The sequence below is a fragment of the Argopecten irradians genome, chromosome 2 (assembly GCF_041381155.1).
Source record: "Argopecten irradians isolate NY chromosome 2, Ai_NY, whole genome shotgun sequence".
Classification (NCBI taxonomy): domain Eukaryota; kingdom Metazoa; phylum Mollusca; class Bivalvia; order Pectinida; family Pectinidae; genus Argopecten; species Argopecten irradians.
The window spans coordinates 25,127,058-25,150,845 of NC_091135.1; the positions used below are offsets into that span (position 1 = coordinate 25,127,058).

Sequence of the window (23,788 nt, forward strand, 5' to 3'; positions counted from 1 at the left end):
AACTTAGCTGATACAAAGTGCCTAACATATCTGTCACCAAATAACCGTACCATTATGTTTACTAGTGTCTATAGCATGTAGTATGAGCACTGGTATGCATACACATCGAGTCCTTTTTAACTTTGTTAGAAAAATGGCTAAATAGGCATACAAAAACACTAGTTTAAACCTTTAACTTTAAATGGATCAGGCATGTGCCAATAAAGGTTCAATTTATGTAGGGGCACGTTAATCTGTCGATATATATATGGTGACAATTAAGGTTTCTCAACTGAATGACGAATAGGACGTGAAAGGTAAGACCGTTTTAAAACGATAGCAGTTTTTGTTATTGTGCGTTGATTGCTTGTATATGTGCCGTACCTTGGCGAACCTTTTGACCTGTTATGGTTTTTTTTCTTTTTTAAGCTATGGAAACTCATCATATGTAATGAATTAAGCTGTAAAATCATTCGACTATCTTATAAACGCTAGTAACAGCACTGTAAAACTCTTGTTTTTATGCCTTATGTATGTTTAGATGAAAACATATCCGCGGAAATCATTTTACTATCACTATGAACATTTTATAAATGTGAAGACCACAGTATAGCTTCACTGCCTAACCGTATGTGCTCATTTCACTGCACTGTAGATGTAAATATAATGATTGATGGCATTACTGCCAAACATCATTTTAAGCTCTTGTACTTGTAGAATTAAATCATATACATTGACTGTGTTGTAATTATTAAAATGGTGGTTACTTTTAGAGGTGAATATCATACCAAAAACTCTTCTAGATTCATGAGTATGAAAAATACGGCACATATAACTCTAACAAACTTTTTTATTTGTAGATATATATATATATATATATATAGAGTACATATAAATTGAGATTTCATGATAGAGGAACAGAAATATTCTTCAATTACATATTATGTATGACATATTACATCTATATAAGCGTTTCATTATATAACCTTCCTGTCTGTAGACATTGACAGAGAACGCTTGCATCATCCTGAACAGGCTCAAACAGAGGTATGTTAAATGCAAAACAGAAATGTGCAATTCAATAAGCTCATTTTCCCGTTTTTAATGTAGTGCTGCAGAGAAATACGTATACGCTGCAAAGAAATACGTATACGTCCGATTGCCCGTTATAAAGACCGCTTAATAAAGATTGAAACAGAAAGGGCGTAGAAGACCACATATAAAATGACCCGAGTAGTTCAGTTCAGACATACTTTATTGCAACATGCTGCCAATGGATTGGGCATAGATCTCATTTAGTTTGGTTTATTAGGATGAAGGTCCTATCAACAGCCAGGTTCACTTAAGGACGGCCTCTCATGTATGCGTTGTGTTGCGTGTGTAAAGTGCGAGGTGCGTGTTTTGAAAGACTGCAGCATGTTCGTGCTGTGTCTTGTGTAGTGGAACCTTGTCCTATTTATATTACTCTATCGCGTAAGCATACCGCCGAAGACATCAAGTAACATACCCCATACTGGTCAGATTATACTGACAACAAGCGAACCAGTCGTCCAACTCCTCTAATGTCGAGTGCCTAGGAGGAGCAGCAACTAGCACTTAAAATTTTATAGACTATCGTGTGTCATGGCCGGAGAACAGAACCAAGAGCCTACCTCACAGGGGCGAGCGCTTAACCGAAGGCCTTGATTGGGGTGATGCCAAGGGAAACGTTAGGAAGAAGAAATAAAAGATAAGATCGTAAAATTAGTCGGGCTTTTACTATCATTCAATAGGGGCAGCAGGTACAACTCAGACGCCCTATTTGCTGGGTCTAAATAATAATATCAATAGCAATAGTCTGAGTATGAATTATGTTTTAGTAAATATGTCTACAGACCACGCTAACTACCAATGGACAGGGAAGGTAAATATGGCGTACGATCAGCCGACAATGATTCAGCTCCCATGCAGGCAGACGACACAAAATCCAAACAGAATCTCTGTCACGGAATCCGGCACAGTACAGCAATTCGGTCACTGATTGCAAGAAGTATAGCTGTTTCTGGAGCGTACATGGTTCTGGTGAGTTTAAGGTAAGTCAAATAATTACAAGGCGTTTTGTACACAAGAGTGGAGGTGTTTTTTTGTTGCATTTTGAGTTTGGAACTGTTCATGAACTGGTTTGGTTTGGTTTATTATATTTACATCCCATTAACAGCCAGTGTCATGTAAGGATGGCCTCCCATGTATGCGTTGTGTAGTGTGAATAAAGTGAGTGGTGCATGTTTTGGAAGACTGCGGTATATTAATGTCATGTCTGTTTGTATCGTGGAACTCTTGCCCTTTTTATAGTGTTATATCATTGAAGCATGCCGCCGAAGACAGCGAGCAACACACCCCATTTGGTCACATTATACTGACAACGGACGAACCAGTCGTCCCATTCCCTTGATGCTGAACAGGAAGTACAAGGACAACGGAGAGGTCTTAAATGAATAATGCTTTTAAGAAGCACTACCCAATTTTTGCATTACATCGGTCCCCGATTTACGTTATAGATTAGTAATATTTTGCAAATAAGTAACTGGACGTACACTTGAATCACACTGAAGAAAACCTTATTTGAAAATCTTATTTTCCAAGGGTTGGACAAAAGGACAGATCGGACCAGCCTTTCCAGATATCATGATGATTTCCGGAACAAATCTTACTAAAGGCTCTACCTTTATGACGTCACTCTTCGCTGGTCAGTTGGCTGGGTCAGTCCTAGGAGGTTTCATATACTCAGAGATGAACAAATATATTTTATTTACCGCTGCCTTAGTATTGTACAGTTTCACAATAGCAGCAATTCCTTGGTGCTCCCTTTACGGACTGATGGTGACAGCATTTGGATATCTTGGTGTTTGTGGTGGTGTCTTTACTGTAGGTAAGCTATACTGAAGCCTTTTTACAATCTAAAGCATTATCCATGGTGTGCGTTAGACGACTTCTACACTATAATGTAGGTATTTGACGATTCTAGAGGTCCCATGACACCTGTCTCCAACTTAACATCGACACACATTTTAATGTTCAACGATGTTCATAGCAATTAAACAAAAAAGAAGTTGACACACATAAGATATTGTTCCACTCTAACTATCGCATCATCTGTTATATCATACAAAACAATGTTTTCGGATAGACTCACCAGACCAGTGCTAGAACAGAACAGTGCACTTTTGTCTTCTGCCAATAAGAAAAGTTCGCTTACCAGTTCCGTAATTTGAACATGAGCAGACGACGTCTGACTGCAAATCACAAAATTGCCGATCGCCAAAATAAACATCATTGCATGAAAAGTTATGTTAAAAATGCTTCAACGCCGACAGAGCATTAACGGTATTCATCATTTGAACAATAATCAGGGTTTACTCGTGTATATATATGTCAAATTAACACAGAAAATAATATAAAATGATTTATTTTGTCTTTGGTGCATGCGCAGTCAGTTCTTCATTCCATATAGGATATAATGCCATGGAATTTTTTCGGGATGCAATTATTTATTTTTCATAGTTTTTAAAAGTAAATATCTTTTGTAACTGAAGAAAAATACCATTTGTCAGAAGTGGAGCATCTTTAAATGATAGCATAACTTCTTCTTAAAGAAAAATAGCACTTGCAATATGTTTCTGGCATGAATAACGAAACAAATGTGATTTTCGCAATTTTGGTTAACTTCTCGCCCCGTTAAAAAAGGCCGTGATTTTTGTTCGAGCATTGGTCAGGGGATTCTAGGATTGGAAAGGAACATATCGATAACAGTGTGATAATACTTAATAACATGAAGTGTCCGTTGTCTAGAAATGTTCATTATTTCCATGGCTGTTAACGAACCACGAATATAAAAACATCAAAAGGATTTTGTATGGTTTGGACCCTTTTTGGCCCCCTAGTCTATCAAATTTTCAAAACTTTTCTTCAGTGATTGAATTGTTGTATTTTAAATATTTAGTACATCCCTGATTCAACTATGATGAATGCAATGTTACACCAGCCAACAACGAATATTTCTACTAAAAAAAGGCATGAACTAAACCACTCACAAGTACTTTAGGTTATACAGTGTTTGCTCCCAATTTAAATGTTTCAGGAATAGGCTCTGAAAGTGTAACTATCTGGGGGCCGACAACAAGAGGGCGTTCCTATGTCATGGCAAACGGTGGTGGATATGCGCTATCGGGTATGCTGGCGCCATTGGTCACGGCACCATTTCTTCTCAAACAGCCTGTTAACGACATTACAATCACAAATAAGACTACAATGAACACAACACATCCGTTATCAACATGGACCATCGGCATGAACCAATCTCATCCAAATAATATGAATATATCTCTACTTAACTCAACATATGTTAGTCAGGAAGATTCTAGGTTGTATTTGGCATTTACCATATCTGCTGCATTAAGCTTGATTATAGCTCTGTTCTTCTTCATATTGTATTGCCAACAAGGCCCAGGAGGGAAACGAAAAACATCAAATAGTAAATTAGTTTTCATAGGAACACGCTCATTATTTCTTAAAAGGCTTCAATTAATCAATATCGGTATATTTAGCTTACTACACAATGCCATTGATTTCACTTTCGTTGGACACCTTGCTACATTTTGCATCCAATATCTGAACTGGACCAAGTCAATGGGAGCTTCGCTTACTTCAGCTGCATTTTTCACAAGACTTCTTGGAACAGCCTCCGGTTTATTTCTCGTAAAATACATGAGACCACATATAATTATTCTATCATCAACAATGTTGTCAACTGCTGGGTTTATCGGCTTAACTTTAAGTGCTGTTGTTCATTTTGATATCGGTGTATGGATATCAATTTGCACATCAGGGATTCCCTTTGGTCTGATGTGGCCAACTATGCTAAGTTGGATTAATGAAAACCTTATCCCGGTACAAAGTGAAATTTCAAGTTTTTTGAATGCGACTGCATTTACAGGTGCTTTGCTGACACCAATTCTTATTGGATACATAATGGAAGATGTTTCCCTCATGTGGTTTTGTTACTTGTTTTGCTTGAAGTCGGCTATAATAACTGGAAACGCGGTATTGATGTTTTTCTATACAACTTCCAATAATACCATATAGTATGAACAGGGTATATTGTTATTTGAAATAATAAAATTCATCTTGAAAGAGAAATCTGAGATAATATATTTTATTATTTTTCTGGATTTTTTGTCGTTTCTCATTGGTCGAAAACACGTCACGTGATCACCGAAAAAATACTATATTGCACGATTTTTCCGGAAGTGGTTTATAGAAAAAGTATATTGCACGGTTATTTTTAGATAACGTAATCGTCTACGTTATAAATCGCTTCGTGTTCCTGACGCTTTGAAACAAACGCTTTAATGACCTGAGTTTGAAGCGTAACCACAAAATGTGACAGACGACGTTGATTGTGTCGGCTTCTATCAAAGATGATGATGACTTCCAGCTGAACTACAGTTTAAACTTTTAAATTTCCAACATACCCACGGTAGGAGAGTAGGAAATAATCGAATAACTTTCATTAAGCATCTGGAGCCATTGAATAGTGAATACGTTTGATGTTTATTTTTAAATTCCACCATGGGTAGCTTAATCCTACGGTATGTATACGATTTTTACATTACGGAACGGAGTACTAGCATAAGAGAATGTATCTTAATGTCAATCTGAATCTATCAATATATGTTTGACGTCAAAGTAGATTATTTCAACGGAGAGAAACCTATACATTTAATTGACTGTGTCCTTAAGACATGGAGCTACAGGTATAATGGAGTACATGTACATGTATGCAATTTACAAACACGCATGCACCGGGTGTAAAGTGAAGTGCACCAATTGGTACTGATTGTATATGTCATCACGAAGCAGAATATACAATGCGATGCAAATATTGACCGAGGACGTACTCGATATTTTTTTCTGTGGTCGATATCAAAATGCTATATTTGTATAATATCAGATTTCTTTGTTTGTTTATTTGTTTGTTTTAATTAACACCCTACTATTTGGTTTGGTTTATTGTATTTACGTCTTACTAACAGCCTGGGTCACGTACGGATGACCTTCCATGTATGCGGTGTGTAGCGTTACTAGCGTGTATGAATTGCATGGTGCGTGTTTTAGGAAACTGTGGTATATGCGTTATGTATATTCTTATATAGTAAACCCTTGCGATTGTATAGTGCTATCTCACTGAAGCATGCTACCGAAGACACCAAACAAGCACACCCATCTGGTCACATTATACAAGCAAACCTGTCGTCCCACTCCCATTATACTGAGCCCTAAACAGGAGCAGAAACTACTGATTTAAACCACGGTGTGTATAGGCCAGGGGACAGGACCCAAGGCCTTCCTCACATAGGCCAACGGTCCATTGAAGGCCAAAGTAAGTCGGTGTCAAGGGAGACCTAAGAGAGAAGGACGCAGAGACACCACTTGTGATAATGCAATAGAAGAAGTGTGATAAATTACGGTTGTATTATCATGTTTTCTCTAATACCACCACGTGTAATACTGGCTGATCTAGGGCAATACACTCATGTCGCCTGAAACTGTATTGCATGGCTACCCATGCAATAAAGCCTCATGACGTCAAAGCGTCAACAAAATTACTACTTTCTCGATACAATTTTAACATTTTTTCAGAAACTATGCTATATTTACTTTAAAAGTTTCAAACAATGCTATTTGCGTTGAAAATATCAAACAATTAAATGCATGGAGAAATGATTTGCATTCGTTGATTTTTGCTCGAATTCATTTCAAAATGGCGGAAAGTCGTAGTAGTAAAATTGCAATTAAACGTCGAAGTATGAGAGAAAAATACTCGGGTTTTACAACATTTTGTGACGCTCGGGTACAATATCTCTATCCTTCATATCCACGTATGAAATAGTCTTATATTATCATACGTTTTAAAGACTAGGATTGGTGTAAATAGAGGGCGCTAGTCTCGTTGCCTGGCAGTATATAAAACCGCGACTTCAGCTATAGTTTTTTGGCACTGTTGTACGAGCTGGCGAGATAAAAAAAACTAATACAATGTAAAATACAGATGTGCCTGAACAAGGCTTTCCTAAAGGATAGAGTACGGAGATAGACGTGTCTGAATAACGGCTTCCTCCCTCAGTGTTAATACTCTTGAGTAAGTTGTTATCGCTCGCATAGATTGAATGATGGTGCATAAATAATTGTGAATTCTAATGATTACTCTGTGAGTTTTTTGTTGTTAATCATAAAGTTATTATTCTGATCTGTAGGATTGTATCTTTCTGTATATTTGATCACTCGGAGGCACTGAGTAATCATTGTGATATTATACATATTATTTGTAGATTATAATAATCAGGAATAATTGGAATATAGGAACACAAAAAGGCCAGCTGTGTATTTATATATCTTTGCACTAAGTGGCTTGATTATACCAGATTTGACTGATACCCAGCTGTCAATCATACCGCAATACGTCGTTTCCGGAATACAACATTCAGTCAGTTTAGTCATGTGACTTTCATCACCGCGTGACTTTATTTAGGGCACATTTAAAACAAAATGGCGGCATATTTATGGAAAATAAAAAGGGAGGAAAATAACAAATTATGACAAAACACTTAAAAATCAATTTTCATAACATATTATATCAAATATAAATTAAATATGCACGGAAATTGAATTTAGACACTTCACAAGGCAATGACATGTAAATTAGCAGTTGGAAATCAACGGTATCGGACGTCACACTCACAAATATTTCTTATCTTACCTGGGTACTTTTTTCCAAAAATCAGTAACAAATAAGAAACACAAAACATAACAGTTTATCTAAGTTCCATTATCGAACAAGTATTACCGACAATGACCTTTACTCAGACGTTGGTATTCTCTGTCTATAAGTGACGGAAGAATGTGCCCTAAATTTTTCGCGGTCACATGACCAAATCAACGATTTCTACCTCCTACCCAGAAGAGTTCCTTGTATCCCGAAATTTGCGTATTTATTTTGTATTGTGTATGCTGCGATGTTTGCTCCGACATTGAATGGAAATACGGGCATGTGCGAGCATGAAGTGTGGTAACATTGCCTGACGATATCAGTCAATAAAGACAACGTATATGACATAATTGTGACTTAAACGGAGCCGTTGTTTTAGATGTGGCACATTTTTTGCGAATACATAGCTAATCTAGAACACAAATGTAACATAGATGATATAAGCATACAATGTAAAATGATCATGTAAAGGCCTGAATGGTATGCTTTAGAGACGCCACATATTATCACAGTGTTTAGATAAAGTTAGGGTTAGCACAATTGTATCCAATGAAAGAAATATAAAGTAAGACCTTAAATATGTATTTTCTTTCACATGACCCATTTGTAACAACAATACTACTGGTAACACATCAACTTTTCAAAAATAGCAGAAAATTACAAACACAGACAGTTTTAGTTATATATCGGAGAAGATAATTTTTTCTCAAGGACGACACACGGCGAGTACAACGAAACCTATCTTTATGATCCCCGACAACCGGTGAGTGACTATTTCACCAACCAATGGTCTGATATATGCCACTGCATAATCGCACTTCATGACACAGCAAAGTGGTAAGACATTTGTTATTGAAATAATCAGTTAGTTTCCGTAAGTAATCTTTCAGAAACGGATTAACTACTTACTTTGTTTTCAAAAACAGTTCTTAACTGACAAAGACACAACTGATTAAATTTACTTTATTTGTCTAACTCACCTAGATTCACACTTTCCGCCCGTATGTCTATTTACATTAATATCATTATTTCGATAATCATCGGCTCGGTTACTGCTAGTTGAAGAGACATAAATGAATGTGGATAGAGAAAAACTTAGTATGTCATTCATATGCTTATCTAAGAATGTTCACTTAACAAAGGACACGCTTATCAGTGTAATTGACAAAAAAGTTTAGGTCTTCCTATCTATAATTTGTTCGACCGAATGTAATTAAGTAAGCATGATGAAGAAATCCTCGAAATATCTTTTAACATACGTACCAAATTTCTAACTTATATCTAAAATTAAATTCAAATACATGTATAATAAATAAATCATTGAGAGTTTGATGAATTACAATGAGCTTAATAAAAAAAACTATTTGTTTCAAATAAAATTCAATCGATACAGCATGAGACAACGAAATAGTTCTTATGAAAAAAAACACCTTATATTACTCCAGATACGGAATCATCATTTTGCATAAAATATTAAGAATTATGATGACCATCATATTTCTATTCACATGAGCGATTAATTCACAGGCGAAATACGGGAAAATACATACAAAGTTTCCAGAGCTTAACTGTGATATCTGATACGTCCAGTTTCCAGAGCTTACTATACGTCTTTTGTAACAAAACAAATCCAAATAAACCGAATATAGATATTAATACATATATAATAATTTGTCCCTTTAAGGATACAGCTACGTGACTCTATGTCAAATTCAGTAATGAGATGATTCTAAATCTGGAATAAGAAGTGAACGGCCCAGCCGACAAAATTCAAGAAAGGAGGACGGAATAGCCAAGATTAACTATTTGCAACATTTTTCTATGATTACCAAACGTACGCATTTCCAATTAAGTAAGTAAGTTTATCTTGAAACTTTGTACATAACGATTCATTTGCATCAAAATAACTATATACTATGGGTTACTGCATGTCACTCCGATAATGTGAATAACAACATTAAATGGATTGAGCATGTGCCAATAAACGTTCAATTTATGTAGGGACACGTTGATCTATTGGTACACATATGATGACGAATAAGGTTTCCCCACAGTAAGGCGTACATAAGGCTTGAAAAGGGGAGACTTTTCAACACATTCGCACTTTTGGGTGTTGTGGGTCGATTTTTTAAGTATATCTTAACAATCAAGTTTGTCTGTAGATATTTCAATTACATGTAGACTGACATTTGGTGATAGATGAACAGAAATAGTTTTCTATTACATAATTTGAAAACAAAAATAATACTAACCATCGTGTATTTTGAGCACCTGAGTTTTAATGATTTCAAACCTAATCACTGTATGGCATAATCTATGAGCGTTACGACATATTGATCTGACAGTGTTTACATTAGCAGGGAACGTCTGCATCATCCTGAAACGGCTCAAACAGAGGTAAGTTAATGTAAAATACAAATGTCTGCAAAACATAAATATTCAATAAGACGTTTGATTATTTTACCTTTTCATGGTAGTGCTGAGAACAAATACAGTTACAACTGATTACTTTAATGTGGGTCGCAAAAGATTTGGATGAACGCAAAAAGCGGAGAGGACCTCAGATATAAGCAATAAATACAACCAGGAAGCTTAGTTTAAACATAGTATATTGCCATATGTTAGTCATGGATGGGGAATAACTTATTATTTGGTTTGGTTTATTGGAGTTAATGCCGTATTCCCTGCTAATGTCCCTCCTATGTATTCAATGTGTTGCGGTGTGTGAATGTCTAAGTATTAGGAGGCTGCGATACATTCGGTCTTTGAGTTTATTTATTTATCTGTTATCCTCTTTATATTTTAGTGTAACGATTTAAATGGAACCTCCAATATGCATTTAATACATCGTCTAACATATAAGCAGTATATAATGTTGTCGAACTGAAAAACAAGTTGATGTCAACAATGGAACTCCCTACGTTTTAATACCTTATTACAATGGCGCAAATAATGCAGTGGAATACCTAACTAAAACAGCAGATTTATAATGATATTATTAAAAGATTGTAAAATGAAACCAATTTTATAGTGCTATTATATATATGACGTTTTTATACATTTTAGAGTAAACATGGTATCGTTGTACATCTCAGATAATTAGTATATAATTGTCATGAGAGAATTGATTAAAATGATGGATCATATGCTACGAGTCAGAGTCAAATAATGAACCTATTGTTAAGATATGACTTATCCATCACTTAAATACAGAAGCAATATTCTTTGTTCTGAAGTTTATCCTCACAATAACATTTGGTTTTGGTTTGGTTAGCTCATTTCTTCCTCGCCAAACCTCGTCGAAAAGGAGGTTATATTTTCATCTTGTTCCAAAAAACTAGGCGAGTGTACTTGATTTAAAGAGAATCATAGTAATCAGGCGAAATATTCGGTCCCGGCACTAATTTGAATCGTACGTGGCGGAGGTTATTGGCAATAGATCGCCAATTATTTGAATCGTTAGGGGAGATAGAACTTACTGAAATCAATAGCTAAGAAAGATCATACAAGATAGGATATGTCATATCTATATACATGTGAAATGGCTGCTATAAAAGCAAAATCAAATTACAATCACGTTGTCTATATATGAATTATATTTTGGTAAAAATGTCTACAGACCACGCTAACTACCAATGGACAAGGAAGGTAAATATGGCGTACGATCAGCCGACAATGATTCAGCTCCCATGCAGGATGACGACACCAAATCCAAACGGTCCCTCTGTTACGAAATCCGGAACAGTACAGCAGTTCGGTCACTAATTGCTAGAAGTATAGCTGTTTCTGGAGCGTACATGATTCTGGTAAGTGTTTTATGAGACAGGTTTGTAAGATAGATATTTACATCAAGAGATTTTCTAAATATGCAATGTATTCTGGCAGGAACCAAAAGAAAAAAAACCGTCAGCGTCAAATGTAAAACTTGGAATATACTAGAATTTAAGATATCGTCCATATTTTCTTATTCAACTGTATATATTTCAATCGTATATATCAATAGATACATTCATGTATGACCTTAATACACTGTAACTGTACGATAATCAAGGTTTTCTTTCAGCAAAGCCAACAAGAAGTGAAAGATAAGTCGTATCAGGATATACATTTGAATCACCGCCTCCTAAGAAAGTTATGAATGCGTACAAAATCTGGAAATAAGGTATCAATGAACACTATAAGTTGAAAATATTATTTTTAAGGGTTGGACAAAAGGACAGATCGGACCAGCCTTTCCAGATATCATGATGATTTCCGGAACAGACCTTACCAAAGGATCTACATTTATGACGTCACTCTACGCTGGTCAGTTGGTTGGTTCAGTCCTAGGGGGGTTCATTTACTCAGAGATGAACAAATATATTTTATTTACCGCTGCCTTGGTATTGTACAGTTTTACAATAGCAGCAATTCCCTGGTGCTCCCTTTACGGACTGATGGTGGCAGCATTTGCATTTCTTGGAGTTTGTGGTGGTGTCTTTGTTGTAGGTAAGCTATAATACTGTACGATTCACATATATCAAAACTCATGAATCCATAGAGACATTGGTCATTGTTACAATCTAAAGTAAGCCTGTGTCCATCATGCATGGTGTGAGAGTGTAAGAACTTTTCATATCACATATTCTATGCTTGGGCATCAAGGTTGATATCTAGAAACGACACGTCCCATATGTAGGTGTTTGAGTTTTCTCGAAGTTTCCTGACTCCTGTCTTCAACTTAGATTGATTAACAAATATTTTGATATATAAAGTTGTTGAATCAGTTGTCAAAAACGTGAAATTGTTTCATTATGATCATCGCATTCTCTGTTATATAATACAAAATATTAGTTACTGATCCTATTGGTAGAAAGCATATCGACAAAATTGTGATAATACTGTATGAAATTGGAATATCCGTGTTGTAGATATTCAGCATGATTATTTTTCGGTTAATAAACCACGATCATAGGAAACTTGTTTTAGTAGCTATTGAAAGTGGTGTGACAACAGCAAACAACGAATATCCACTCACGACCGAAATGTCCAAACCACGAACAAAAGCATTCAGGAATACTTTGGTTACACAGTGTTATTATGAATTATATTTTTCAGGAATAGGCTCTGAAAGTGTAACTATCTGGGGGCCGACAACAAGAGGACGTTCCTATATCATGGCAAACAGTGGTGCATATGCAATATCAAGTGTTCTGGCGCCATTGGTCACGGCACCATTTCTTCTCAAGCAGCCTGTTAACTACATAACAATCACAAATAAGACTACAAAGAATACAACACATCCTTTATCTACATGGCCCATCAGTACAAACCTGTCTCATCCAAATAATATGAATATATCTCTTCTTAACTCAACATCTGTTAGTCAGGAAGATTCTAGGTTGTATTTGGCATTTACCATATCTGCTGTATTAAGCTTGATTATAGCTCTGTTCTTCTTTATATTATATTGCCAACAAAGCCCAGGGGGGAAACAAACCGCAGCAAATAGTAAATTAGATTTCATAGGGACACGCTCATTATTTCTTAAAAGGCTTCAATTAATCAATATCGGTGTATTTAGCATACTACAAAATGCCATTGATTTCACTTTCGTTGGATACCTAGCCACATTTTGCATCCAATATATGAACTGGACCAAGTCACTGGGAGCTTCAATAACATCAGTTGCATTTTTCACAAGACTTCTTGGAACAGCCTCCGGTGTATTTCTCGTAAAATACATGAGACCACACATCATCATTTTATCATCAACAGTGATTTCCACTGCTGGGTTTATCTGCTTAACTTTAAGTGCTGTTGTTCATTTTGATATCGGTGTCTGGATATCAATTTGTTCCATAGGGATTCCCTTCGGTCTTCTATGGCCAATTATGCTAAGTTGGATTAATGAAAACCTTATCCCGGTACAAAGTGAAATTTCAGGGTTTTTGAATGCCACCGCTTTTACAGGTGCTTTGGTGGCACCTATTTTCATTGGATACATGATGGAAGAAATTTCTCTCCTATGGTTTTGTTACTTGTTTTGCATCAAATCAGTTGTAATAACTGGAAACGCGGTATGGATGTTTTTCTATACAACATCAGATGATACTACATAATATTAAAAGGCTATGTTGTCATTTGAAATATTAAAATATATCTTGATATGGAAAACACCCTACAGCACCCGATTATGATTGGTTTTATTGATATTATATCGGAATGTTCTTTGTTTGCTTGTTTTAATTAACGTCCTATTAAATGCCAGTGTCATCTAAGGACGGCCTCCCATGTATGCGATGTGCGTGTGTGAAGTGCGTTGTACGCTTTGGGAAACCGCGGTATATTCGCGTTGCGTCTTCTTGTAATAGAGGTACTCTCGCACTTTTTATAGTGCTATCCTAATGAACTTCCCAACTTCCTTTATGCTGAGCGCTAAGCAGAAACATCAACGTCTACTTTTATAAAATATTGTGTGATTCGTCCAGAGGACATAACTCAAGTCTTCCTCACAAGGGCGAACCCTCAACGGAAGGCCAAAAGTGAGACGGTGTCAAAATTTAGTCGCCTCTTACGATCATGCAAGTATATAATGTATACTATAATAATATATACAAGTATATCGTAGAGAATAATTCGCTGAGGAACAGACGGACGAGCACAACGAAACCTAGTCCGCTAAACCTGCCTATATTATTAGGCTTTTTTTTGCCTTATATATAGTCAGCTCGCAAAAAAATGAATAAATAAAAAAAGCCTAATAATATAGGCAGGTTTAGCGGACTAAACGAAACCTATCATTATGATCCTCAAGAATATGGTGAGTGACTTCTTCGCCAACTAATGGTTTGAGATATGCTGCTGCATAATCGCACTTAATGACACATCACACCGGTCAGATATTTGTAATTAAAATATTCAATTAGTTTCCGTATGTGATCTTTCAGAAACTGATTAACACATTTATTCGTAATTTATAAATTGTAACCGAAAGTAAAAGGTACCTTTTATACAACGAATTCATTATGTTTTTACATCCACAATAAACTGTATACTGCAACGTTTCACCCCTTAAAATCTGCAAAGCCTTTTCACAACGACCCACGGTTGTTGACTGACTCTCCATCTCTAGATAGTAAGTTTAAAAACCGAGATGTTTGATAAGCAAATATTAAACGCGAGTCGGTTGTTGTCCTCCATATATATACTCCATAATTTATTATATGCAATAATTACTAGATCAGATTCTCTCTTTCAAAAACGTCGGTTCTCAATATGCCATGCACTATGTTTATCAAACAATTCCTTTTGGAAGTTTATCTTAATTTTTTTTCTTTTTAATCAAGGGATTACAATGAATTTCGTGCCCAAGACAACCAAGACAGATTGTTCCCCCATACTTCAAAATGATATCCCTTGGTTGCTAGGGAAATGATAACTCACTCTATCTTACACAGAGGGTCTAAGACAGCTCACACGTGCTAGACAGTTATGTAACATCATCAATTTTGATGCATAACGATGGTCCTGTGATAACGGCACGATGAAAAAAAATCTGGAAAGCAACGGAAACTTCAAATTATTTTTTTCTACTAAGTTTGGAAAAAAAGAATTATCTTAAATTGATCTGTTAAGTGGGCAGGAATATTTCATCCCTCGTGAAATATTATGGCCGTCAAACCTCGGCAAGCCTCTGGTTGACATGCCAAAATCTTTCACTCGGGCTGAGATATCCCTGTCCACTTGACAGACCCATGTAAGGTATTTCACAGGGATATCCCGTGATTGTTAGGGGAAAAATAACTCTGTCTTTTACCTGGGTAAGTTGTCTTTTACCTGGGTAGGTCTTTTTGTACTTTTGACGTGTTGCAAGGTTAATGTCATGACGTTGAATCAAAATGCTTATTAATAACTGAAGTTTTTTTTATTTTCCCGTTAAATTATGGGAGAAAAAGAATCTTATATGGGCTTGTTAGGTGGACAGGGATATCTCATGAATCCTGTCTATATAACAGATTTATATATGATTCTATTATTCTTGTGATATTATATTGGCGGTATATGTTCAAGTTATACGTGCCGTGCTTTTCATACTGACGAATCAAGAATGTTTTAACAATCACAATATCTAAGAGACTTCATTTCACAAGTAACAATGTAACGTTTATCACGGGTGTTACATTACCCCAGTGTCACTCCTGACCAGGATATTGGATTATTTAAATGTGTAACAAACACCTTGATTATGAATTCTGATATATTTTTACACAACAATAATGATATCAGATTACATTAAGACGTATTACATAGAAGAAATATTCCGATTTGCATTCTATATTATTGCTGCTCCGTTCAGTATACCTTACAGAGTGTACATGTACGATACTATTTCATAAAATCACTAATAATGACTATGCTGCTGATTTCAAAGAGGTTGTTTCCCTTTAGTTGTACTGTTAATAAATTAATTTGGTGTAATATGTAGGTATGTAATTAGATAATATTCATTGTTAACTCACCATTGTAAAGAAGTTATGTCATTCGTGAAGATACGTTTAACACTTAAACTTAAACGTCAGTTCATTCGTGACTCACATCTGTGGGACGTCGTTTCCTCCAGAGTTCTAGACATATATACTCATAACGGAGATGTCGTATTTACCACCAAAACGATGTATAGACATCCAAAAGTATTTTAATATGTTGTTAATATGTTTTGATCTTTAAGCTCAGGGAACGTCATTTTATCTAATACATGGCAACTCGGGTTCAATTTTGGTAAATGTAAATATCTACACCTGGGAGAGAATCCAAGTAGGGAATACACAATGGGAAATGATAATACGCGAGTCCCAACTGAAGAAGTAAAGGAAGCAAAAACCTTGGAAACCTGGATAGACACCAAACTGAAATTCTCGACTCACATTCAGATGGCTGTTAAAAAAGCAAATAGAGAACTGGGATTTATTAGAAGAACATGCAAGTATATGGACAAAATTACTTTTTTACACCTATACATGCCTCACCGGCATGGTATGTTATCTTTGAAAAAGATACACAGGCCATAGAAAATGTCCAACGAAGAGCAACTAAACTAGTGAAGTCAATCAAAGACAAATCCTATACTGAAAGTCTTATCGAGTTAGGACTACCAACACTCCAATATAGAAGAACAAGGATGGATATGATCGAAATCTTCAGAATCATAAATGATATTGACCAATGTGACAAAAACAGTCTATTCAATAGTCAAACAAGAACTAGAGGTCACTCCAAAAAACTCACCAAGGAGTTCAGCAGGCTGGATATTAGGACTCTATCCTTCACCCAAAGTACAATTAATACGTGGAACGACCTAACTGAGGATGTGATTTCAGCCATTACTCTGAACGAGTTCAAATCTAGATTAACAATCTCTGGAAAAAGGAGAACATAAAATTCTACCCCGACTGCTACTACGGCGAACCGGAACCGGAAGATATTCAAGAGATGGGTCAGAATGGGTCAAATTCAAAACGACCTCGAGGACAGGTAACAGGTAACATTTTTACCTAACACAACAAACGTATCGTAATGCAGTGGGATACTTCCAAAGAAATTTGATTTTTTTTTATCGGCGTCAAACAACAACAAACTTATTCTAAATGATTAAAATACTCCGTGGTCTTGCTACAGCACTTGAAAGAAATTGTACAACCATTTTATATCATTCTGAAAATAAGAGATTTCCACTAAGGATGACAAGACATTTTAATATTCCTCTATATATTGCAAAACTGCAAGTCACTATAATAGGTTTTTTTTCCAGTACCTTCAGTGAATTTAATTCTTTCGCTCTAAACTTTGACTAATCGAATGTTTATTCTGTTGCACAATAATATTAATAAAGTGGAATCTGATGTGACAAATACCTTTATAAAGAAAGTTTCTCGAATTATGAATATTACTTTATACCAGCTCAAAAATTCCTCTAGCAATTTAAATTCTGACTTAGTTCGCGATTATTTGAGAGATTCTCCAACGTGTTCTTGTGGCCTTGGCGATGAAACATCTGAATGCCATCTTGTATATGTTTATATTGTGATGAAGAAATGGATTCGTATCTAGTTTAATGTATATCAGACTACATATGAAACTAAAAGGTTTTTTCTTCTTTTCTAAATCTAAACATGCTTCGTTTACAATATAAAGTAAGCTATTCGAGCTGTAATTTTCTTCAATCGTCTAAATCAGAGTCGATGAATCTCGCCATTTTGAACGGCATGGTCAATCGATATGTCAGTATTGTCAATAATATGAATTGCATATCAATATTTACGTCTGGGTCCTTCTCATATTGTGTAAACATGGATACAATAAATATTTATGTAATACAAACAGTAGATAGTAAATTCGTTACAGTAATAAGAGCTTAAAAAATATGTTGGTAGTGCTGCCAATCATCATTATATTTACATCTAACAAGAACAATTATGTTCTGTGTTATGACTTATGATTTATGAGCGATCATGCGTTTTTTCTGTCTATTTAAATAGCGTGCCAAACCTCTCTGCCAGTTATGGCACATAAAGCTTTAAAAGAACAAGGGCGAATGATTTGGTTGGTAGGTGGAATATATAGTATTTTTGTTTATCGCTTGCAAAACACAAATAAGCTAATTCCGTAAAATCGCATAGGAAATAAACATAGAATTTTATGTTTAGCAAAGTAAGCGACTAGCTATTTTAGTTTGTGTTGTTCGTTATCGCGACCCTATAATTACTTGACCTTGTTCATAAGAAGATAACGAAGACCGTGTCATTATGCATCAACATGGATGGTATATCTTGCTTTTACCACCGATCTATTTGCTAGTATATCTAAGAGTAATTGTATCCGTGGAAAAAGGATATAGGACAAAAGTCTTCTCTGTTATTTACCAAAAAGAAACCCACTGGTGAAGGTGAGTCAGCGGAATAGCAGTTCGATATATATATATTCGTGCATGTTTTAAAACCTTATTCTGAATCAATCAGAACTTAAGGATGTATTCTTCTGAAGTTTCAGTCCCGTTGAAGTCTCGTTTCGACAAAGATCAAAGAAGTTATGATATTTTCAAATACAATTTAACATCTGTAGAAAGTTACCAGTTGCAAATTTTATCAAAAAATCACGTTTCTATTTTTAGTAGTGTTTTATACGGAGATTTGAAGAAATGGTTAATTCGGCGGCCATCATCGAGCTTGTTTTTGCTGTAAATCTTTACTGGGTGCGTGGTTATTGAAATATTGAGCATTAATGTGTGAAATGCTACACTTTCGTTACTTTTTTTGTACATTTTATGGTAATTTGAGAACTTTTATTTTTTACTTTTAAATACTGAAAACAAATATTTAAATGGGACAAAAAGATAAGCACACGGACGCAACATTGTTCTGCCTCATTTAGAAAGAACAACACTTTTCCTTTTGATATGCAAAGTATTAATGTTTTCTGTAGAGGGTTAAATTTGGCAAAAATGGTTGAAAATGGTTCATTTTGTGGCTCAAAATTTAGAGGTAGGGGTAGCATACGTTGTTATTCTGAGAAAAAAACCAACATTAGTCTTAAAACAAATTCTCAAGTCTTAATCAAAACTGGTATATTTTTAAAGAAGTCTACCGGAAAACAAATTCTACAAACATCCCTACATATCAAACATCTCATTAGGAAATTATGGTTTAATATCTTGTGCAGATGGTCAAAACGGCAAAATTCCCATAAAATCCCATATTTTTTCAACTAGGTATCTTTGAGTGACAATAGCTCAAAAACGAGCACATGGGCACATGGTTTTTCTTCCATTTTCTTTTATAGTATGAAATCCTATTTCCAAAATCAATATAAAAAAAAGTTTAAAACAAGACAATTTTTGACTTCTCAGAGGAATACATTCTTAAAGCATTTGATTGATTAGTACACAGCTATGATGATATCCATTTTGATTCGAGTAAAATATCCAACAGAAACATGTAGATCTCCAACTTACAGAACAATTAACGGCAAGATAGAGAAATAATTAAATTTAACGACGAAAACAGTATTAGTAATAGGATTACATATAGATAACCATTGATTATTTTAAAATATTTAATAACAAAAGCAACATATTCAATTAAATGTTTCTAACGGAAATTGATAGAAATTTGTTGATATATAATCACCTCAAAACAAAACAAAAATATCAATATACAATGTATATACATCAATATTGGTCTCCGATATACGATAATCAAATAATCATATCAGTATTCATGATCGTTTTTTCAAAGAATGAACACTAACCTATTAATATATGAAATATAATTTAATTTTCGTCAAAAGTTTCTTTAAATCTAGTTTAAAGGGACAATTCAGTGAGGCTAATTCGTTACACAACCACGAAGCGAAATATGACATAAATATATTGCTCTACATTCCTTATGAATCATATGACAAGAAATAGTGACAAATTTTAAAACATTGTTAAGTATTTTGATTAATACCATTGAAATTCCAAATCGTTGATCAATACGATTAAGCAGGTACAACATGTACGCTGTACCCTTCCCCGAGTCAAAGTCGCGCACGTTAAACAAATGCAATGCATAACCACTGAGGAGTTGATGATATTATTTTAGACAAGAACATGTATCTAATAATATTAACACAACTGTAAGAGCGATTTGAGTAGTTCTTGACAAAAAATTCTTTACTACACAGGCAAGGATCAGGGGTCGGCATACAAGGCTATGTGTAATGGCGATTAAACATCTCACATACATTTGACTACAGTGGGCTTTTCTGACATCACAGTAAAACCAACTTATCTAATTCCCATTAGAACTGGTTAGCTTCCGAAATATGTGCAAGTTTTAATGTACTCTTAGACTGAATTGTCCCTTTAAGTATAATTTGATCAAGTGTGTTCAAATGAGTTTTTTAATCTTAATTAAAAATATTTATATTAAACTCTTTTACTAAATAATATTTATTTCAACTAACAGGAATACAAAATGGAGAAAGAAATAAAGTACGGCGTTCAATCGAAACATCACGATGACGTACCTATGCAAGAACTTGAGGTTGAGCTCACGGGTGATGAGAACAAGGGTCATAAATCAGAAGACACCTTCTGTTCTGAAATTATGAACAGCAACACAGTCCGGTCACAGTTTGTACGAAGCATATGCATGTCGTCTGCTGATATGATCACTGTGAGTATAGTAAACAATTAGTAGGTAATAGAAACATACTAAAACTATGATTCTGACACATTTGTTGCGACATTGAGAAGGACTAAATTAAAACATCGTTCAAACATATACTGAAATTGTTATCAAGATACCTGTTAGTTTTGGATATGTTATGCTCATTTATTTAGGGTTGGATGAAAGCACAGATTGGACCAGCTTTCCCAGACATCATGCTGATTTCCGGAACAGATCTTACCAGAGGGTCTATTTTCATGACGGCATTGTATTCGGGTCAATTGCTAGGTGCATTTCTGGCGAGCGTCATTTTCTCCCGAATTAACAAGTACCTGGTGGTTAGTATATCCATGGTACTGTCCGGACTAACTATCACAGCAATACCTTGGTGTTTTCTCTACGAATTGATGATAACTGCGTTTGGTTTCATCGGCATTTGTGTAGGAATTATATGTGTTGGTAAGTTCTGAATTATGATATTCGTAATCATAATTTCAATATTTCATTTTGGCGTTGATATTTTTTGGGGTATTCTGAAGCTTATTTGGCTAATTCTATTAACTCTCTAAAATACTAAGAGATGCTTCAAGACATTGGTTTATATCATATACGCAACCATTATAAAAATAAATCACACAATCACCTACCTTTCATTTAATGCATTAGCTGCTGGATAGACAGGTGTTCTCGCGGGAAAGATATTTATAGATGAGGATATATATACCATTACGGCCAAATCATTTTTTCGTCAAACGATTTTGGCCTATAAAAATAGAAGTCATTTTGTTATTAGAAGTGTGTCTACATTCTATCTGGTCATGGAATTGGAGGTTGCGCATGCTGCGATGTTGGATTAAAATACTATCACATCCCTTTGTCTATCATGGTAAACAGTCATCAGTCACATAGTCCTTACCTGTTCCAACCTATTATTTCGTGTTTAAAATAAAGTGTATAATAAATGCTTTCATTTATTCCAGGTATAAGCTCCGAGTTAGTAGCTATATGGGGTCCAACGGCACGGGGACGCTCCTATCTGATGATTAACAGCGTTGGATATAGCATCGCTGGAGTAATTGCACCCTTAGTTACGGCACCATTTCTACTTGATCAGCCTGAAAAACACGTTGCCAATACTACATCAAATGCAACGTCAGATTTACCAATATTGTTAATAAACCAGACAACCCAGCCAGAATTAGACTTCATGTATGTGAATCCACCCGTTGAAAATACATTGACACCACGAAGTGAATCACGTTTATATAAAGCATTTATTATTTCAGCTGTATTATATGTTTCGGTAGCAGTCATGTTTGTAATGTTGTTCTGTCAACAAGGAAAAGATGATAGGCGTAAGTCAAAAGGTGATAAGGTGAAGTTTATTGGAAATCATTCGTTATTAATGAAAAGACTGCAGTTGGTGAATATTGGTGTATTCAGCCTGGTTGAAAATGCTCTAGATTTTACATTAGCCGGATATATGGTAACCTTCTGCATCAAGCACCTAGAATGGACAGCTACATCAGGAGCAACCCTGACCTCTATTTTATTTATCGCAAGACTATTGGGGATTTTCTCTGGAATATTTCTCGTTAGATATGTAATGTCACACCAAATCATTCTTGTATCAACAATTCTTATTACTCTCAGTTTTATAGGCCTAACAGTAAGTGCGCATTTTTATTTCGATATCGGCATCTGGGTATTTGTGTGCACCATTGGTATCCCATTTGGGTTCTTATGGCCAAATTTCCTCACCTGGGTCAATGCGAACCTTATTCCAATTCGCGATATAATTGCAAGCTATTTGATTCTCACTTCCTACACTGGCGCTTTACTTGCGCCTCTCTTTCTTGGCTACATGATGGAAGAGGTTTCTCTTCTTTGGTTTTGCTATTTGTTTTCCTTAAAGTCTATTGTTTTGTTTGTAAATGCTAGTTTTATGTTCTATTTTACGGTTTCGCAGCATACAACAAAACAATAATAATGTACATGTTATCCTTCTCGACGATACTTTGAATTAGTAGTGTAACGGTATGTTAAACAGGACTTTTTCTTTATCCAACCTTATATTAGCTTAAAGTCTAGTGGCAATAATTAGGCTTTGAACTATTGCTGTATAACGGTTAAACATGGGTGGATTATTTTCTCTATCTTTTCGTTTCCACTGAAATCTGCGAATTCTAAATACCAGCGAAATGTGTATATATCCATTGACTTATTTCAACTTAGTCCAATGAATTTTGCTATGAGTTTCATTGTCTGGGTTTTAAATTTCTTGTATAACACACCAATTTTTCAATTTTCTTTCATGTCATATATCTTAAATTAAAACTTACTGAAATTTATATTACTTTTTATTTCTCCGATAAGAGTTTCGTTACTTGAACATTACATCGATAAGTTTCACCAGCAATCTGATTAAATCTATATTTTCTTATAAGTGTTCATGTTTTAGTTAATATTGTTATTTTAAGTAAAATTGACGCTCTTAGATTCTTAAAAAAATAATTAACGAGTGAGCCAAATATTATCCTACATTTTGCTTTAAGTCAATATGTCGCAGCACACATTTGTATCTATCAACTTTCACGCTTTCCACGGGGGAGATTTGAAAAATCCAAAATTTGCCTCAATGTAAAACTAGCGCAAGAGTCCATTTAACAGGACGTTAATTAATTTTTGCCGTTTCCTCTCGGTAATAGGATGTGAATAAGTCTTAAACTTTTGATAAAAATTAAATATATTGAATTCGTTAGGATACAATGATGACGAAACACAGGGCTTACCTATCCGATTCATTTAACATCCG

The 23,788-nt window shown here is 35.1% G+C and overlaps 3 protein-coding genes across 6 annotated transcripts; all 3 read left to right on the forward strand.

Moving 5' to 3' along the window:
- Window positions 1-277: 277 nt before the first annotated feature.
- LOC138316934 (sodium-dependent glucose transporter 1A-like) lies at window positions 278-5,570 on the forward strand. Of its 2 annotated transcripts, none has more exons than XM_069258574.1 (4): window positions 278-296; window positions 1,854-2,040; window positions 2,602-2,887; window positions 4,097-5,570. In XM_069258574.1, exons 2-4 carry the CDS (start codon window positions 1,870-1,872, stop codon window positions 5,098-5,100), a joined length of 1,461 nt encoding a protein of 486 aa, XP_069114675.1. In that variant the 5' UTR covers window positions 278-296; window positions 1,854-1,869; the 3' UTR covers window positions 5,101-5,570. The 2 variants fall into 2 exon arrangements, with proteins under 2 accessions (XP_069114675.1, XP_069114676.1); XM_069258575.1 differs by having other exon boundaries at window positions 2,602-2,717; window positions 4,097-4,239.
- Window positions 5,571-9,444: 3,874 nt separating this feature from the next.
- LOC138314910 (sodium-dependent glucose transporter 1A-like) lies at window positions 9,445-17,258 on the forward strand. The gene is made up of 5 exons (XM_069255538.1): window positions 9,445-9,635; window positions 10,141-10,180; window positions 11,403-11,589; window positions 11,986-12,271; window positions 12,881-17,258. The coding sequence occupies exons 3-5, from the start codon at window positions 11,419-11,421 to the stop codon at window positions 13,882-13,884; spliced, it is 1,461 nt and encodes a 486-aa protein (XP_069111639.1). The 5' UTR covers window positions 9,445-9,635; window positions 10,141-10,180; window positions 11,403-11,418; the 3' UTR covers window positions 13,885-17,258.
- A 12-nt stretch (window positions 17,259-17,270) lies between these two features.
- Window positions 17,271-23,655, forward strand: LOC138314911 (sodium-dependent glucose transporter 1B-like). Of its 3 annotated transcripts, none has more exons than XM_069255539.1 (4): window positions 17,271-17,303; window positions 20,770-20,979; window positions 21,147-21,432; window positions 21,954-23,655. In XM_069255539.1, exons 2-4 carry the CDS (start codon window positions 20,779-20,781, stop codon window positions 22,958-22,960), a joined length of 1,494 nt encoding a protein of 497 aa, XP_069111640.1. In that variant the 5' UTR covers window positions 17,271-17,303; window positions 20,770-20,778; the 3' UTR covers window positions 22,961-23,655. The 3 variants fall into 3 exon arrangements, with proteins under 3 accessions (XP_069111640.1, XP_069111642.1, XP_069111641.1); XM_069255541.1 differs by having other exon boundaries at window positions 21,147-21,311; window positions 21,954-22,530; XM_069255540.1 differs by lacking the exon at window positions 17,271-17,303 and having other exon boundaries at window positions 20,604-20,979.
- The last annotated feature ends 133 nt before the right edge of the window (window positions 23,656-23,788 follow it).

Bases quoted from the DNA above. Each gene is read 5' to 3' on its own strand.
- LOC138314910 (XM_069255538.1), top strand. From the start codon at position 11,419: ATGGACAAGGAAGGTAAATATGGCGTACGATCAGCCGACAATGATTCA. The intron at 11,590-11,985 runs GTAAGTGTTTTA...ATTATTTTTAAG, and splicing joins CTGGAGCGTACATGATTCTG to GGTTGGACAAAAGGACAGAT. The intron at 12,272-12,880 runs GTAAGCTATAAT...TATATTTTTCAG, and splicing joins TGGTGGTGTCTTTGTTGTAG to GAATAGGCTCTGAAAGTGTA.
- LOC138316934 (XM_069258574.1), top strand. From the start codon at position 1,870: ATGGACAGGGAAGGTAAATATGGCGTACGATCAGCCGACAATGATTCA. The intron at 2,041-2,601 runs GTGAGTTTAAGG...TTATTTTCCAAG, and splicing joins CTGGAGCGTACATGGTTCTG to GGTTGGACAAAAGGACAGAT. The intron at 2,888-4,096 runs GTAAGCTATACT...TAAATGTTTCAG, and splicing joins TGGTGGTGTCTTTACTGTAG to GAATAGGCTCTGAAAGTGTA.
- LOC138314911 (XM_069255539.1), top strand. From the start codon at position 20,779: ATGGAGAAAGAAATAAAGTACGGCGTTCAATCGAAACATCACGATGAC. The intron at 20,980-21,146 runs GTGAGTATAGTA...TCATTTATTTAG, and splicing joins CGTCTGCTGATATGATCACT to GGTTGGATGAAAGCACAGAT. The intron at 21,433-21,953 runs GTAAGTTCTGAA...CATTTATTCCAG, and splicing joins TGTAGGAATTATATGTGTTG to GTATAAGCTCCGAGTTAGTA.